Here is a 17,537-nt window from a genome sequence, read left to right as displayed (position 1 = left end):
ATGATAAATACTCTGCTTTTTTGTTGCAAAAGTGTCTTCCCCCAATTCGCTATTATCCAAAAGGAGTGTTCACGTAAGCGAGATTTCGATGTTATAGATTTCATGAAACTTTTTGGATTTTCAACAAAAGTATCGGGTAAAGTATCGCATTACTTTTGTCAGTAACGGTAGTGGTACTTGGTTACCTTAAGAAAGAAATATCAATCAATCAATCGAATAGAGTTTACTGTTAATCAAACAGATTATATACAGTGCATATACAGATGGAAGTCGTATAGCTTATCGATATCGGTATTGTGTTCATTTTTACTTAAGTAACGAGTATCGGTATCGCGATACCATGTTTCGGTATCGGATAACACTGGTTTTATGTTATAACTAGCCCTCATTAACGCGTCCTTTTGAGACTAACATATCCACTTCTTGTCGTTTTCTTTTTCTTTTCTTTTTCTTTTTTTGTCAATCAGAGACTCCTTCGATTGATGAAAACAGAGTTTGGTTTATGTGGCGTTGGGCGTCTGCGTGCTTTTCTCCATACGACTATGTTGAAAGTATGCATATTGGAAATGAATAAACATTTTTCTTCTTTTTTATATATATAAAAAAAAGAAAAGGCATTAGGGCGTTTATTCACGGGGTGTATCAGTGTCAGTGGTGTGTCGAAACTCTTGGAATTTTTCCGACGAACTTTTGGGGAAAAAAAAGTTTTTCTTCGAACCCCGCGAACTTGAACCGCGACTGGTTCGCGACATCGCTAGGAGGAACACCGCTTTTCGGTAAATTTAAACGGAACACCGTTTCAACTATAAACCTCTCGATTACCGAAAAGTTTTTGGACATATATTCCAGATTCACGGCCTGACGACAGTTACTGTATAGCATACAGCAAGATGGCAGCAAGTAACAAATCTTTATGGTAGTCACCTTGTAAAATGTGGTACCAAAACGCTGCAGCATACTCAATATGTAATGTGCAAACAACATTCACACTATACTGCCCTAGAATGTCCTTTCTACGACAGGTATTTCGTATCCTGTCACCAGCACGACATTCCAGCTTAAATGCTTTTGACCGCAACATCGAGTATATTTTTCGATTGATAACCGCCAATTTCTGACGTTCGTCTTTAGCATCACAATTCCACTGAGTGGAGGTACGCCGCTGTACATAGCAGCGTGCACTACCTCTAACCGCTGTTTGTGCTGTGTCCCTACACCGCGTGGTGCCTGTCAAGCGAAAAAGTAAGCGCACCGGCTTCGAAGCGACACCTGTCACAATGTTACATATGGTAACCTTCATATTATTCCGAAGGACTGCTGGCGGTTGGCGGTATAGATATAGAGTCCTGCGTAGTTTATCCATAAAGACATGTCCCACGTATAAACTTCGCCCGTGCATACCCCATGGCCACTACAGTTTTCATTATGGGTTCGTCTGCGCGCCTGATATATTTCTTCTAAACCGCGCGTGCGTGTACCCGTTCAATAAGTTAGGACATACTACTAGAGTTTTTTTTTTCTTCTTCTTTTCTTCTTTATTTTCAAATGACATTTTGATCAGTGTGATGGCCGTTGGTTCAATCTCGATGGTGTTGTCATTCATTGTCCCTGTCGGAGCTGCAGAGTTCCTGAAATGATGAAACGAGACATTAAGTTGAAGTAGTTTGTAAGGAGGACCCCCTAGGGAATCCAGACACGGAACAGTTCACAGTTTTACTGTGAGTCCTCAAAATGATGCACGATATGATGGTGATGGATAGAAGAAAAAAATGGGGAGGTAAGTCAAGACTAAATCGGACTAGCTATACCCCAGTAAACCTACGCAGAGCAAAAAAGAAAAAAATATATGCGCGTGATATGTATGAAAGCTGATTGTTTGATTGATTGATTGATTGATTGAGATATAAAAAATCTGAAGACGTGAGACCCGACAAAGTCGGGTCAGGCTACTCCACTACTCGTGAATAGAAAAGAAAATAGAAAAACCAACCTCAAGATGACCAAGTGGCGTTAAAAAAATATAAACACACACCAAAAAAAAAAACAAAAAAACAAGCAGGGTCCAGAAAGACGATGAACGAGTCCAGTAAATGAAATAAGAGTCCAAATGAACGTAGACTAAATATACAAAAGGCCCTCATCACACCTGTACGACACACGGAGACATCAGAGGGGGTCGAGAAGGTCACATGATTCCAAAATACCATAACCGCGATATGTACGAAAACCCTTTTTGCCTGCTCATACGGTTATTGCAAATTGCACTCGCGATAGCAGTGTTTCAGAAGCACATAAAGTCGGCCAGCACAGGAACGACTCGTGCTTTGGATCTTCTATGGAGCTGTAACGGTGACGCTTTTCCTGCCTCGTTCCTGCCTCGGGAAAAATGTTCCCACACGTATTTTGCATCGGACGACTGGGAGACCTCGAAGCAAGTGATTGCTCCCCTCTATACGATTTTGGGGCAGAGAACGCGCGTGAGCATGAGCAATGTAGAGATGCTCCTAGGCAGGTCTTAGCTGTGCTGCGGCACTCTGACTCACGTCGTCCTGATAGAGCCAATGAGCTTGCGAACTTAAGCCTGGTATGCATCTGTGGATGCATCTCTAGGGAATGGCGCAAATTTTGTCACCAGACGGAACGTCGAGCGTAGGTGCAGTGAGGCATAGTGCTCGCGCATAACCGAACTTAGGTGAGAAGACAGCTCTCTTCTCACCGACACAGATTTGGGGGGGGGGGGGGGGGGCACAGAGCAATGCCCAACTACTGTGCGGCCCTTTTGATCCTTGCAAACAATTTATAATGCTTTATAATGCCCTTTATAGATTAACTTATCAGCTTATCATTCACTTCTCTCGTACAGTTAGCGATACCATCTTTATAATGCAAGCTGACTCATCTAATAAGTCAAAGAAAGAGGTATCGTGTGCTGGGCCACCTGCAATTTTCCATAGAAATGTTACTGCACTATCGGTAAAGACTCACAGTGGAACTTGACGACAGGGGCGGCAGCGTAAACTGGAGCAGCGTGGAACTTGTGGACCAGGGGAGCAGCAGCGACCACTGGTGCTGCGGCGAAGACTGGAGCTGCAGCATAACGGTGCACAACGGGAGCAAGGGCGGGTGCTGCCACCACAGCTGGACCGGCAACCACAGCAGGGCCACCGAAGTAACCAGCGTGGGCAACGCACGCAAGTGCAAGAACAACGACGGCAACAATCTGGAGAGAAAGCGATTTATATACTGTCTCCGTACTGTGTATTCGTAACTGAGCGTCTACGTATGCGTATTTTGTAGAAAGAGGCACAGTATGGCTATAGGTCAGAATGAATGGCGGGCGAAGGTTGCGTTTTACAAATGCACATTTTGTAGAAAAAAGTACAGCACGGTTGGGCAGAAACCAATGCTAGGCAGGGTTTGTGGGCTCGATCCTGGCGAAGACGTAATTATTTTGGTGGCACTGGTAGAACGTGCGTAGACGCCTCGTCATTCTCCGAGGGACGCTAGATACAGGACGCTGCGTACTGTGTTACCAAGTGGATAAAAATTGAGCAATGTATCACCGTTGCGTCTCTCGTGATCATAGGTGTCTTGTGACAGAATTATCATTACAAGGCCCAGTTTCACCAACGCCGATTAACATTTGAACCGAGATCAACGGTCCCTTAACTTGAATTTAACGCGTAACTCTGCTTCACTAAGTGCAGTTATTTTCACTGAAATTCGTCACGTTCATCCGTCACAAACTTACGTTTGCATAAAAGAATTGAGTGTTAACTTCAAGTTTCAGCAACCATTGATCTCGATTCAAAGTTAACCAGCGTTGATGAAACGGGGCCTATGGGGCAAAAGCAGAGGCGGAGTAGAGGTGGTTGATATTAGATGGTGAGTAATGTTATACAAGTAAATGTTCTTTTTAAGGTTCAAGTATTTTACTCAGTATACATCCATCGAGATATCATTCCACGACGAGACGTCTCACTTCCTTCGAACTACATTTCTGAGCCGCTATACTTTGCGATAATAGTCAGTGAATATACCCACTGCGCTTCACTAAAGCTGTGGGCTGATATTAGAATCGGTAAATGCGACCGCCATTGTTATCACCGCAATACGGAAAATAAAGGTACGCTCCATCCAATAAAGGTACTCGGTACTCACAGTTTTCATGATGGGTGCGTATGCAAGATCCTTGTGCTCAATGGACAGGACTGTTATTCGTCTCCCGGCCACAGGTCTTATATAGTCAAACAAGATTCCACGATGACCTCAAGCGGCAGTTGTGGACGGACTTCGACCCACCCATCCCGAGGTCATTGAAAGAGAGGTGAGGGATACTTGACTTAGAAGTTGGCATCTTGACTTGAAGGACACGTCAGAGGTTCAATATGCAGAACGCAATCAAACACTTGTTGCTATGAGGGCCACATCAGTGGGAAAAGAATGAATATGAATATGCATTGCAAACGTGTCTGTTAATGATACATTGACGTGTGAGGTTATTCGTACTGCGCACGTGCTTGTTTATGTCTGTGCTGAGGTTTTATAGCGTTGTTTCATTTCTTCGTGTAGACACCGTGGAATACTTAAATGAGCCTGTCGAGATGGATTGCGATCGTATGGAGATATGGAAATATTATTTTTGATTATTGCTTCTCCTTCATAAACTTTGAATTTGCACACAACCATTTAGATCCAGTGAGGAATTTACAGCTGGAATCAACGATTCAGGTGACCTTGAAATACCGTTTGTCGAGATGGACGTGAAAATACATTTATTAAAAGTCAAAATAAGTCAGGAAAAGTCCAGAATACATCACACCGCGGCTGCATATGAAGGATAGTTTAACGTTGCTATACGTTTATTTAATTGGCGAGATAAACAATGAACTGTGATTTTTCATTTCGCAATTTGGTGCTTAGAGAACTACTTATGTGTAACACTTACAAAATACTTATTACATGTAACGCTTATAAGATTAATTCGATAATGAAGTAACGTTTGTGGGAGAGGTGTACCTGCACGAGTTATTATGTCTCGTTCTGCAGTGTTAACAACAATAGTACGCCGCGAGACAACCATGTTCATGAGCGACGCCGCAGTGGTCGGGTCCCCACCTGAGGGTACTATAAGGTGCACTGAAATCCCAACACACAGCACATCGCGGAAGAGGGCGTGTCAAAGCCTGCCACCAAATTGCTGGCGTCCTCGGTCGGATTCGAACCCGCAACGTCAGTTAGCGCTGCCAACTAAGCCACCGACAGCGGTCTGTACCGTTACAAACAGGTCCTTATATATGGCCCGATTAATGTGTTTAATTTGATGAGTAGCGTCTGTTACAGATTAATTTCGAGAAACATGTTGATTTCGTGTTTCAAATTTCCAGTTAGTAACGCCAATGGTTTTCGCGATATGCGCATTTAGCGCGTTCAATTCGGCAATTAATTATGGAAATATTGGCAAAAGAAAAAGTGCAGGATTTACGTCTGAATCAGAAGTATATACGTTGTAACGGGTCGCGTTTCGATATCGATGTTGCGTTTCTTTAGTTTATTTAGTTCTCGGGTTGCGCTATTCCCAGGTGAATCCACTTAACTTTCGGAACGTATACGCATATAGCAGTAAACGGAATTTCGCACCGAACATGGGTTACTGATTACTCGATGTAAGACTGCAAGAACGATGGAAGAAGAAATTGAAATGAAGAAGGAAGAAGATAACGAACGACATGAGAATCCTGTGGCTCACGGCCATTAGCTCATTGGTAGAAGAAGAAGAAGAATCATCGCGCGGGCTATCATACTATTGCTTGTTTCCATCCATACTTGTTTTGATCAGCTTGTTGTTTGTTTCGCAGCGTCATAGCTGGAGCATTGCATAGTGGCATTATTCGACCCGGTGCTTGCAGTGCAGCGCTTACAAAATGCCTACGAGCTTCGTGGAAACAGAAGATGAAGAGGACCAACATAAAAAGCACGTTGTTGCTGGTGAGGCTCATCTCTATATATGACTACATGTGTATCAGGTGTATACACCTGTTACGACCACCGCGACTTTGCATTTACGAATTCGTTCGAAATTCTCGGCAAATCCGAAGAGATAATGCAATGAGTGTGAGTCATGTACCGTTGTTGCAGGCTGTTCATAATCATGTCATTGCAAATTGAGTATCAATGTACAGCTTGGACGAAGTACCGATGTATCGTATCCAGTGGCGTCGCTAGGCTACGCGTCACCCGGTGCGGGGGCTCTTTGCGTCACCCCCAACCCCATGCCTCCGCTAACGGATCCCTTTCCGTACCAGGGGATTCACGATAAATAAACATATTACATCACACTGAGAAAAAAAAGAATGTGCCTCGTAGAGGGCTCCTCATGTTGTTTTTGGCGTCATCGTGCCGCAGAGAACGGGAGGAAGCGGCAGTATTGGTGCGGCGCTTCACCCCTTCCGTCGCTTCACCCGGTCCGGACCGCATCCCCTGCACCCCTCTAGTGACGCCACTGATCGTATATACGGGCTCCAGTCTAAATTGGTGCACAGCTTATGTGTCCCGCTCATAGCCAGAGTTGCTCGGCAGAGCAAACACGGAAAACTTCTGTGTCAACGTGCTCTGTGTAGACTGGTGGTGATGGTGATAAAACCGTTTGCCGTAGTCGGCCACGCGCAGGTGGGCAACGTCACGACTATCGCAAGGGAGGGGGGGGGGGGATTGTGCGCCCAGGGCGGATTTCGCAGGGAACTGTACCGACATTTGTCTTAAAGGCGGTGTCCGTGAGGAATGCGGAATTTTAAAGTTCAAGTGATATCCATTTGGAGTTTCCTTCCAAGAAGAAAACACCAAAACAGTTTCGTAAAATTCGTTCGTGTCTTTCAACAAGCACCACAACATCCCTGTACCCAAGAGCTCAATGTTTTTTTTCTTGTTTTTTTTTTTTTCGGATCCGCGATATCGCAAGCTCTCTTGCAAGCGCCCTGCACTCGTACACTGTTAAAACAGAACTTCACCACATAGCACGCTCCTAGCCAACCATCATTCCGAGTAATATCATTGTGTTTTCTGATTTGTTAAAAACAGGGGGAAGGCGCCTATCTGGGACAAGATAATCTGTCCCAGATAGAATGAAATAATAATGATACACAGAATGATATCATTCGGAATTATGGTTCGCTATGAGCGTGCTATGTGGTGAAGTTCTGTTTTAACAGTATACCTTTTGTGCGAACATGTACCGTTGTGCTTGCAATCCTACACTCCTAAAACTCCTAAAACAGAGCTTCAGCGCAAAGCACGCTGTGCGCCAACCATTTTCACGAATGATAGTGTTTTCGCTTCTGATTCGAAAACAGAGAGGGGCGTACGCCCCCCTCTGTCTTTCAATCACCAGCGAAACACTTTAACATCCCTGCACCTACACTGTTAAAACAGAACTTCACCACATAGCACGCTCCTAGCCATCATTCCGAATGATATCATTCTGTGCATTGAGTTGGTGAAAATGGGAGGAGGCGCCTATCTGGGACAGATTATCTTGTCCCAGATAGGCGCCTCCCCCCTGTTTTGAACATATCATGACACAGAATGATATCATTCGGCATGATGGTTGGCTAGAAGCGTGCAATGTGGTGAAGTTCTGTTTTAACAGTGTAGGACCTCAATGTACGCGTTTACGGACTGCGAGATTGCAAGCTATCTTTGCAAGCGCCCTGCTGGTTTTCCTTCTCGTTGTCACCTTTGTGTTCACGTTAATACCACGTCACATTAAATTTTCCTCCGAGACATATGTACCCTAGAACGTGTAATCCAAGTCTAAAACTCCCCATCATCGTAGGCTGTAGGTCACGGCACTGTATAGCTGCCGATCTCACACTAACTGTATAGTGAAGCCCTTGAATGCAAGCAATATATAGCTTGCAGATATCCGGCACTAATGACGATGGAGTTCCGCTCTTTCGTGATATTACAATGGGAATAGCAGTAGAGGGTTACATAATTAATGATGTTTATGTATCTTATGATTGCAGCTGTGTATGCAGGCGTCCCTTTGTTTCCAAATTCAGATACAGGTATGTCACTATTTCCTAACGAAACTATTATGATGGAAACTGTGTTTCACTTGTTATTACATCACGCAAATTTATTGAACTGGGTGTGAAGGTCCAGTAAGAACACGTGTCGGTCATTTTTCTTTTTCTTTTCTCCTCTTCTTCTTTTCTGTCTTTTTTCTTTTTTGTGCTACAGCGATAGACTGGACAGGTCGAATAAGTAGCGGAGGATGCTGCGTTCGTTGCGTCAATCAATATCCTTGCGTACGCAAACGCGATAGCGTACGATATACTAAAACTCGATTCAGCGTGTCTTTATGCGATTCACACACATCTAGGCTGACTCACCTTCAGTGTACTCTTAATCTTAATTACAGAAAAATACTCCTACAGAAAGTTTTCCTTCTTCCTTTTAAAGGGACTATGAAATTTCCCGAACCCCCATACTTTTTTTCGATGGAAACTGTTCTTCCCGCAGAGAAACTGATATGCCACAAATTTTTCCGGATGAAATCGCTCCACTCTGCGAGGAGCGCGCGCTGGAAATGTCTCTTCCGCGTTCCTCCTCTCCCGCGCATATTTCCCTGCCGATGGTGTAACTGTACGGACCGCTCTTCGGTTCCCCGTTACGTCACCGGTGTTGCACAATGGCAAGTAATGCCGCGAGCTCGCGCTGTGGCTGCCGCCACTGCCGAAATCTGCCGATCGCGCGAAAGCTGCTGTCATGGAGATTTCCACTCCCGATGAACGCATACGCGGGATCCTACGGCGCATGCTCCTGGCGGGATTCCTCGGCTCGGCAACACGTCACGATGACGTGTTGCTGAGCCGGCTGTGGTCGCGTCAAGTTACCCGTTGTGTCTCCGCTCGGCAGCTCGTCACGGCGCGGCGCCAGGTGTCCTCCCTTCGCCGCTCCGTTTAAATTCGCTCCCGAGAAATCCGCTCGCGCGACGAAAGTAAAATTTCGGTTCTAGACTCAGAAAAATGTCTTCTTTCGAACCAAACTAAGAAAAAAATCGTTTCATAGTCCCTTTAACGCAACCAACCGAAACCCAAGAAAAGACAAACGCGTCTTTTCTATCTCGCTGGCGGCGAGAGGAGTATGGAAGGAAGGTGCTTGCTAGTGCAAAATGAAGATAGGTTGATGTCGATATTGGATAAGTTGGAAGTGCGCTAATAAAGAGCGTTGTCCAAGCAACATTACTATGATACAGCGCAGCGCCTTGCCAATGCTAAAGAACGTTGTTCTACTTCGCATCAACAGAGGAAATAAAATGTAACCATTCGCAATTGGTTTTTGGCACCGTTTCAAATCCGGTCACACCCAATCCGTATAGCTGGCTAGTTTCGCACAGGCTCTATTGTTCAAATTATGCATTTAAGTAACATAAGTGTAATCGCCTAATTCGCATCTGTAGGCTAACGAAATGCACAAACGGCGCTGATTGAAAATGTGCTTAAAAATAGATGATGCTTGATGTTAATATACTTCCGTGAATATAGTCTCTGGGTTCTTGAAGCACCGCATAGCAGGCTCCTATAGCCAAGAATGATATCGCTATCGGTTCTGACCTGTTGAAAACCGGAGGCGTACACCTATTTTGTGAAACTATGAATAGCATAAGTGTCACAAAAAAGGCGTAGGCCTCCCGTTTTCAACAAATCAGGGCAGATAACGATATCATTTGAGATGATGGTTGGCTACGAGCGTGTTATGCGGGGAAGTTCATTTCTACGAGAGTAGTTGTGAACCCTTCAACGAAACTATAACGTATACGCTCTTAAAAATGAACTTCGCCGCATAGCACGATCCTAGCCAACCATCATCTCCAACAATGTCGTTATCTGCCCTGATTTGTTGCAAACGATATCGTTCGAGACGATGGTTGGCTAGGATCGTGCTATGCGGTGAAGTTCATTTTTAAGCGTGTAACTTAATACATTCCGCGAACAGAAGTTTTAAGAGGAAGTCTGCAAATTATGGGATATATTTTTAATAACAAATTTCCGACACTGTACTCAAGCTTGGAAATTAAACTGTTCGTACTTTTCGCCCTTCAGAAACACCCCAGGAATCAAGCTCTCCTCGTAAGTGGTCGCCATTTAACGGTGTCGGAACACGCTATTTTAACTTCATTTGCAATGCGTTTATTCAGAAAGGTAGAGAAAGTGGCGTACCTACTCAATACTACTTCATTTTTCGCAAAAATGTAGCTGTTACGCCCGGTAAGTTGCCGCGCAAGAGTTCCTGCTTAAATTCCCTTGAGCTTTGCACTGTTTATTATCGCTGTCTAGTTTTTTCCTCACGGCCCTGTCGGCCTGAGGGTATCACGAATAAAGAAATAAAATAATATACCTGTCAGTTTGAGACGTATTGATTGCCTTTCTGTTGTCGCGTCCCGCAGAACCCGGCCGGCGTGGGCTCGTCATGGATCCATGTGAGTGATGTAATAACATTTCCTAAATATAACTAAAATAATATAATAAAATAAAAATCAACGTGAAACGTAATTAAACACGAAGTGTGCTACACACTTGCCACAAGGAACGCGCAGGGTGTCCGAAGAGCGGTTTGTAATACAGGGCTCTCTTTATTTTATTTTTTCAATTTCAATACATTATTCTAAGTCAAGTAAGTCACCTTCTGGCCACTATAGCAGCCTCCTGGGGCATTATCATAATTTATCAAGACAAATAACTTTTTCAACTATAGCGGCAGGAAATCTCCCGCGAAGATAACGACAGACATGGTGGTGATTTCTATCGCCACAAGCGTCTTTCTGTCCCCCTGCCCTTAAATCTGCGGGAGACGAAGAAGTAGCCCTTGTTTTCCCTCGCATTAATGGGCAAAGGAATAAAATGTGGGCGTCGTTTTCACGTTATGATGGTTTCTCAACGGTTCTCGTGTCCGTGTCTTCTCAAGCTCAAGGTCATGTTAACAACTTCCTCCATACACCGGCCTGCTTGTTTGCCCCCTTCTTGTTGCAATTATGACGCTGCATATGATTCGGGTACTACCTTGTTAAAGGGACGGTCGCATCTGTTTAATACCCTAGTCAGACGGTAAGCCTAAGGCCGTTAGCGGAACGGCTCTTACCTCACCTGTTGTCCTACCATCGTTTCGAATGACATCGTTCTCTGCCCTAATTCGTTGAAAATGGAAGGCGTACACCTGTTTTGTGACAGTTATGCAGTTCATAATTGCCACAAAAAAATACGTGCGCCTCCTGTTTTCAACAAGTCAGGACAGAGAATGATGTTATTCGAAATGATGGTAGGACAACAGGTGAAGTAAGAGCCGTTCCGCTAACGGCCTTTTAGGCTTGCCGTCTGACTACACTCTTAAAAATGCACTTCACCGCATAGCACGCTCCTAGCCAACCATTATCTCGAATGATATCCTTATCTGCCCTGATTTGTTGAAAACAGGGGGCGTACGCCTTTTCTGCGACAATTATGAACAGCATAAGTGTCACAGAAATGGCGTACGCCCCCCGTTTTCAACAAATCAGGGCAAATAACGATATCATTCGAGATAATGGTTGGCTAGGAGCGTGCTATGCGGTGAAGTTCATTTTTAAGAGTGTAGGGTACAAGTCGATTCCGAAGCTAGGTCATTCAATATTCGGTGGTGCGCAGCTATAGTAAGAGTTCATGCGAACCTCTCGGGTACACGCGTTGAAGGAGTTACTCGTTGCACAATATTGTGCTTAGCTTAGAACGGTGGAGATATCGAGCAAGAAGGCAATTCGAGAACAATCATATTCCTTCCGAAGCACGTCAAAGTCGATGCGGAGGGCAAGTCCTGGGTGGAATGCGCTTTCATAAGAAAACATCAGGTCCACAGCCCAGAGTTCATGCATCTGCCCAGGCAGCACGCCAATATTGGACCCACATTGGACCAATATTGGCAATTATTGACGCCAATATTGGTCCAATTTTGCAAATGCAACCCGGCCCAATATTGGTCCAATATTGGCATGCCAATATTGGTTTCTTCTGTGTCGTTTTCCTTTCGAATTTTCTCTCGCCGCCTGTACACTTCTGCATCTATTTCAGTTGCCTCACCAGACGTCAATGTGAGTGGTAAGCTCATGATTTGTATCCTGTTTTGCATTTATGATCATATTTGAATACATAAATATCCACGGGCACAGGATAATTAAGTGACCTTCCGGTAACTAATTTGGTATCTAAGTTCTTTTCTTTCATTTTTTTTTTCTTTTTCTTTTTGTATGATAAGTGTCTTTTGGTACTCGTGTTACATACCCACATGATGCATGAAATGTGGTTTGAAATTGAAAATTATGTTGGATTAAACATGAAAATATGTGGTATGAAAGGTTGAATTGAATTACGTTAGCCACGGCTACACTTCACTACTGGAAGGGTGGACGTGAGGAGACTTATCAGACAACATGGCAACACTCAGACCATGTACGCGATCACTCGATCTACATTACTGTGTTCCTGACTAGGCTATATCTTCGGCTGTACAGGCAATATGGTTTTCCTCAGGTCCCATACTTGTATCGTAAGTATGCTTATTTGCCAGTGTTGTACCCGTTACCGAAATACGGTATCGCGATACCGATACTCGTTAAGAAAAAAGTAACGCGATACTTTGGGCGATACTTTTGTTTGAAATACGGAGATGACGAAGCATAGAAATATCGCTTACGTAAACAGTTCTGCAGTGAAAAGACAGCATATTTCATATGTAGCTCAGAAACGTTATGCTTGACTTTTGTCAATAGCTGGTTCTTGAAATCCTCTTCTGCCATCCTTGCAAGCCGTGGTCTCTCCGGCAATTGACAGAGGCCAGTGAGATAATTACGTTAGTGTCAGGCTTATGCATACCATGGAGTCCAGTGACCACGAAATCCTATCCGAAGTTAGCAATGCCACAGCATATGTGAGCGTGACTCAGTGCGACACCCGACACGGCAGCCTAGCAGTGGAATCCAGAGCGCACTGTCAATGTCTTGACCCTGTTCGTTGACCTCAACTGTTTTGCTGAACACAGCGTGATTATTTCCTTCAGTTTTAAAGAAAAACGGTTCCATAATTCCGGTTACGGTGCACGTATGCGTGTCCACAAGCTTCTTGTCGAGGGCAAGGCGGACCATTGTCAATGAATAAGAGTGAGAAATATGGTCGGTGAAGAAAGGGTGGGGCATTAAAAAGTATCAGTATCGGTAACGATACAGAGATCGCGTTACCGTAAATTTGTAACCTTTCCGATACCGACTTAAAGGAGCTATATGAACTGTATCAAGCGAGTCCGCCGACTGTGTCGGCTCCAAACGGCGATTTCAATGTGTTGTCTGTGACATCTTTTGTATAGATGAATTTGATAGGCGATTATCTTCAGCCCATAGCACGCTGCTAGCCAACCATCATCCCGAATGACAACGTTCTCGCCCATGATTTGTTGATAACGAGAGGCGGAGCCTATTATGGATCTATTATGAGCGGCTACAAAATGGGCTACGCCTCCTGTTTAAAACAAATCAGAGACGAGAACGTTGTCATTCTGGATGATGGTTCGCTAGGAGCGTGCCATGTAGTGAAGTTCATCTTGAAGAGGGTAAAGCAGAACGTTATGTGTACCTCCGCGTTGGCGTCTGATTGGGTGCTACAATTCTTCAGGTGATGTAACGATGGATAGAGGTATCTGGACGGCGGTGCGTCTACTCGCCCGAATACGAAAGAGAGTGCGTTTTTGTATTAACGCTGCGCAAGTTATGAAGGAGAAGAATTGAACAATAAATTGTAAATAGAATTACGAAGCGTAGAAGAAGAGTATTACAACTATTAAACCCGTATCTAAAGACATGCAGATAGGAGTTCTTACCTCCTTTAAGAAAGTAGCGCGATACGCACTCCGATCCCGAAAAAGTATCGATTATTGTAACGGCGTTACTTGTAAGGGCGATACGAACAACACTGTTATTTGCAGACTTATCTTTTGGCTTTCGCGTTTCACGCTGGCACTGCATCGTCATAATATGTCAAGTATATCGTGTGTTTCAGTTAAATCAACGGGCTAAATAATTCGCGAATGGGGCACCAATCGACGAACTGTAGGTGATATGATGTAGGCGACGAATTGTAGGTGGTATCTGCCGATACCACCTACAAGCTGGCGCACCGTGTGAATGGATGGGAGGCGCTCATTATTTAAATAAAAATTCAAATGAGTTTCGTAAAAAAAACCTAACTTCTAGAGCAGGGCACTGTCGGCATTAAAATGGGTGCTACCCCCTTTTCGGACCTTCGGTAGACACCTATAGGGAAACATCTGCCAGCGAAGCGGGTCATTTGTTACAGTAATTAATTGGTTTCGGTTTACATATTTTTGTCGCGGCTGGTCGCAGTGAAGCGCAAAAGGACGTTCTTCAACTCCCTTATCCATCAATGAATTATGTCCTTACACCAATGAATTACGTCCTTTTGCGCTTCACCGCGACCAGCCGCTATAAAACATGTAAACCGAAACCAATTAATTACAGCAACAAATGACCCCCGTCAGTGGTAGATTTTTCTCTAAAAGGTGTCCACTGAAGGTCCCAAAAGGGTTAGTGCCCATTTTGATGCAGACAGCGCCCTGCTTTAGAAGTTTCAGTGTTTAGAAGTTAGAAGCTAATTTTGACCAGGACTCCGCAAAACTTCAAATTGAAGGGATCATCTTAATAAAGCGGTTTCGTTATAACGAGGGTGTACTGTATATCATATGCTTTTTTTTTTTTTTTTTTTTGTCCACACGTTATCTCTAGCAACATATAAGTATCCAACAACAAATAGATCGGAGCATAACGAAACTGCCTTTCTCCAATGTAAAACGCATTGCACATAGTATGTATTCTCAAACTTCCAGGGAAAATGAGGAACCACTCTCGCTGGCTGTCATTGTTGCCATGTGTCTGATCCCATTCCTAATCCTCGTCCTCAGTGCTGCTCTGCTCACTTACCTAAAATGTAGGTAGCGTTCATTGGATGCTTTCCCTATGACGCTCTTCTCATAATAAATGCATACGCGTGGTGGCTACCGATGGATTTGCTGAAAGACAGCATGCGACTGTAATCGCCTTTCTTTTTTTTTTTTTTTTTCGTCCGTCTGTTTGGGGCCTTTCTACTAGAAGATCGTGTGTCTCTGTGTCGCGTAGCTCACTGAAGAACTTTGACAATGCTGGACAAACGTTTACAGTACACGCAGCAGCCAGTGTCATTGAAGACCCCTGTGTCACTCTCAATATACTTGTGTCTCTGGGATGGGGTAAGATAATCATTTAAGCCCCCTGTTACTTTCACCGGCATACCCTTCGCGGCTGACTTGCATTCATCTTTCTGGGTGTCTGGGATAGGATATGACCATTGAAGCACCCAGTTACTTTCACCGGTTCACCCCTTTTGACCAGGATACTCTCATCGCCCCTGATCTCTGGGATGAGTTAAGATCACCATGAAAGTCCCCAATTACTTTCACCGGTTCACCCGTCTGAAATCGGTTACTCCCATCTCTCTGGCATGGGGTAAGATCAGCGCCAGTTACTGTCACCGGTCTACCTCTTTGGACTGGGCTGCTTTCATCTCTTAGGGTTCCCGGGATGGGGCAGGATCATCATTTAAACCACCAGTTACTTTCACCGGTTCGCCCTCTGGACTGAGTTACTCTCATCCCTCTGGTTCTCTGGCATGTGGTAAGATCACCACTTAAGCCCCAGTTACTTTCACTGGTTCACGTCTCTGGACGGGTGTCTGTGCCCGCTACCGACCACCAACAGAATGTCATCCAGGGATTGAATGACGATGACGATGCCACGTTGCGAAAACTTTTTTCAGCACTACCAGCAGACATTGCTTACCGTGTTGATCGCAAAATAGGAGGAGGTTGGCCACACACATTAAACACATAATCAATCAATCAATCCTCTACACGCCCCACCGCGCCCCGGGCGTCATGTCATGTGCCCAATGGTGACTGAGTGGTTTCTTTATTTGCTTCTTACATTCACAGCACGCGAACATGTGCAGGGTAAGTATAGGATGTATTACCATAAAGCTATAGTTTTGTAATACCAAGTAAGATAACGTGTGCTCACATACACAAAGCAATTACAGAACTGATGTTCTGTTGTGGGTTGTGGGCCGGTTTTCAATCTCACACCCCATGAGTGCCAATCTGGCGTGATGTATGTACTTAACAACGCTAATGTGACAGCGACAGGGAAAACAGAGAGAAAACGTAGAGTACCAACTGCCAGTGCGTGCCACATGGAAAAATGAGAGGCAAGGTAGAGTGTGGAAGTGCTTTGTTCATCTGTAAAAGGCTTTGAGGACACTACATTCATTCACCGGATACGACTCAATGTGGCTTTTACAGCTCAGTGACGTTACCGCTTGCGACAAGTTGACTCTCCCAGATGCCGTCACTGCGGTGATCTGGAAGCTCTAGAGCACATCTTTCTCCGTTGGCCGCACTATCAACCGTTCATAACCGCACTTTCAGTGTCTCTAGATCAGCTGGGCTCACGCCCTCTCACTACGTCAAATTCATAATTGCAGGATATTGGGTGGGCTCCGGCTGACGAAGTCAAGAGCACGCCTGACATTGCTAAACCTTTTTGACGATGACCTGCAACAAAGCACATTCGAAGAACGCAACAAGGTACATGATGGGCTACCTGGAAACGGTGTCACGGAACGCTGTCTCCGTGTGGTTCATCTTGTTGCGTTCTTTAAATATGCACGTGTATAACCACCACGCCCTTCTTGTCTTATCTGTGCTTGCAACGAGTACGGAACACCTGACTCGTTACCGAAAAATGGGATAAGATAGGGACAGCGTACTGATAATGGTCGCAGCACTGTGCCTGGTGTAGATTGCGACCTTGAAGTGTCCCTACAGACCAGCCCCCCTCGTGTCCTCAGGTTCTCACCGAACTTATGCCACTGCAATACGCGCGTCCCACACCGTATTTTCCCAAAATATTGTTTCTCTATAGACCTTGTCGCGTTACCCTCAAACCACCAGTCTCCGTGCGCTCCTTAGCCTCGCTTTCAGCGAAGACACAAGAGTGGTTGTGTCTTCAACACTGCCGAAATCGCTCGTCCCATTGGGATGAATACTGGTGGCCGCCGTCTTTAATGGGTATGCCTCACGATAACGTAACATTCCATATAACTAGTCATCTGGTAAACATCTGGCTACCTCCTACCACCGGCAGTGCTGTCTGAGGTTTTCCCTGGGTTTTCCGAAGACTTTCTAGACGAATGTCGGCACTGTTCCCCTTGAAGTCGGCCCAGGACGCATTCTACCCCCTCTTTCCTCCACTCCTTCCCGCTTACCTCTCTCAATCTGTCCACGTCTGTACGCCGCTTATAGCCACAGTTGCTTCGCGGCGCTAACACGGAATTTAAAAAAAATCTTAGTAGCCTATCAATGTTCGAAAGATGAAGGGAAAAGAAGATTGCTTGCTTCCGCGAGCG

At 44.8% G+C, this 17,537-nt stretch overlaps 2 protein-coding genes across 8 annotated transcripts in view; one reads left to right on the top strand and one right to left on the bottom strand.

Annotated features, from left to right (window-relative positions):
* The window catches only part of LOC135388317 (cuticle protein 65-like), a 49,912-nt gene that overhangs the window by 7,970 nt on the left and 24,405 nt on the right, over positions 1-17,537 (bottom strand). The window contains exons 2-3 of the mRNA XM_064617793.1: positions 4,162-4,362; positions 3,063-3,220 (exon numbers count right to left, since the gene is read on the bottom strand). Coding sequence (XP_064473863.1) covers positions 3,063-3,220; positions 4,162-4,170 — 167 coding nt within the window. The 5' untranslated portion in view covers positions 4,171-4,362. The remainder of the gene's footprint in view (positions 1-3,062; positions 3,221-4,161; positions 4,363-17,537) is intronic.
* Positions 5,786-17,537, top strand: part of LOC135388314 (uncharacterized) — a 37,151-nt gene continuing 25,399 nt past the window's right edge. For 4 of the 7 annotated variants that reach the window (XM_064617785.1, XM_064617784.1, XM_064617788.1 and 1 more), the window contains exons 1-7: positions 5,786-5,988; positions 8,025-8,066; positions 10,451-10,483; positions 12,105-12,131; positions 12,564-12,579; positions 14,926-15,026; positions 16,066-16,083. In XM_064617785.1, the coding sequence (XP_064473855.1) occupies positions 5,925-5,988; positions 8,025-8,066; positions 10,451-10,483; positions 12,105-12,131; positions 12,564-12,579; positions 14,926-15,026; positions 16,066-16,083 (301 nt within the window). In that variant the 5' untranslated portion in view covers positions 5,786-5,924. The remainder of the gene's footprint in view (positions 5,989-8,024; positions 8,067-10,450; positions 10,484-12,104; positions 12,132-12,563; positions 12,580-14,925; positions 15,027-16,065; positions 16,084-17,537) is intronic. The other 3 variants (XM_064617787.1, XM_064617783.1, XM_064617786.1) reach the window with 2 other exon arrangements.

Source organism: Ornithodoros turicata, chromosome 3 (genome assembly GCF_037126465.1).
Source record: "Ornithodoros turicata isolate Travis chromosome 3, ASM3712646v1, whole genome shotgun sequence".
Classification (NCBI taxonomy): Eukaryota; Metazoa; Arthropoda; class Arachnida; order Ixodida; family Argasidae; genus Ornithodoros; species Ornithodoros turicata.
The sequence above is the reverse complement of the archived record's forward strand: the minus strand, read 5'-3'. Positions and strand labels throughout refer to the sequence as shown.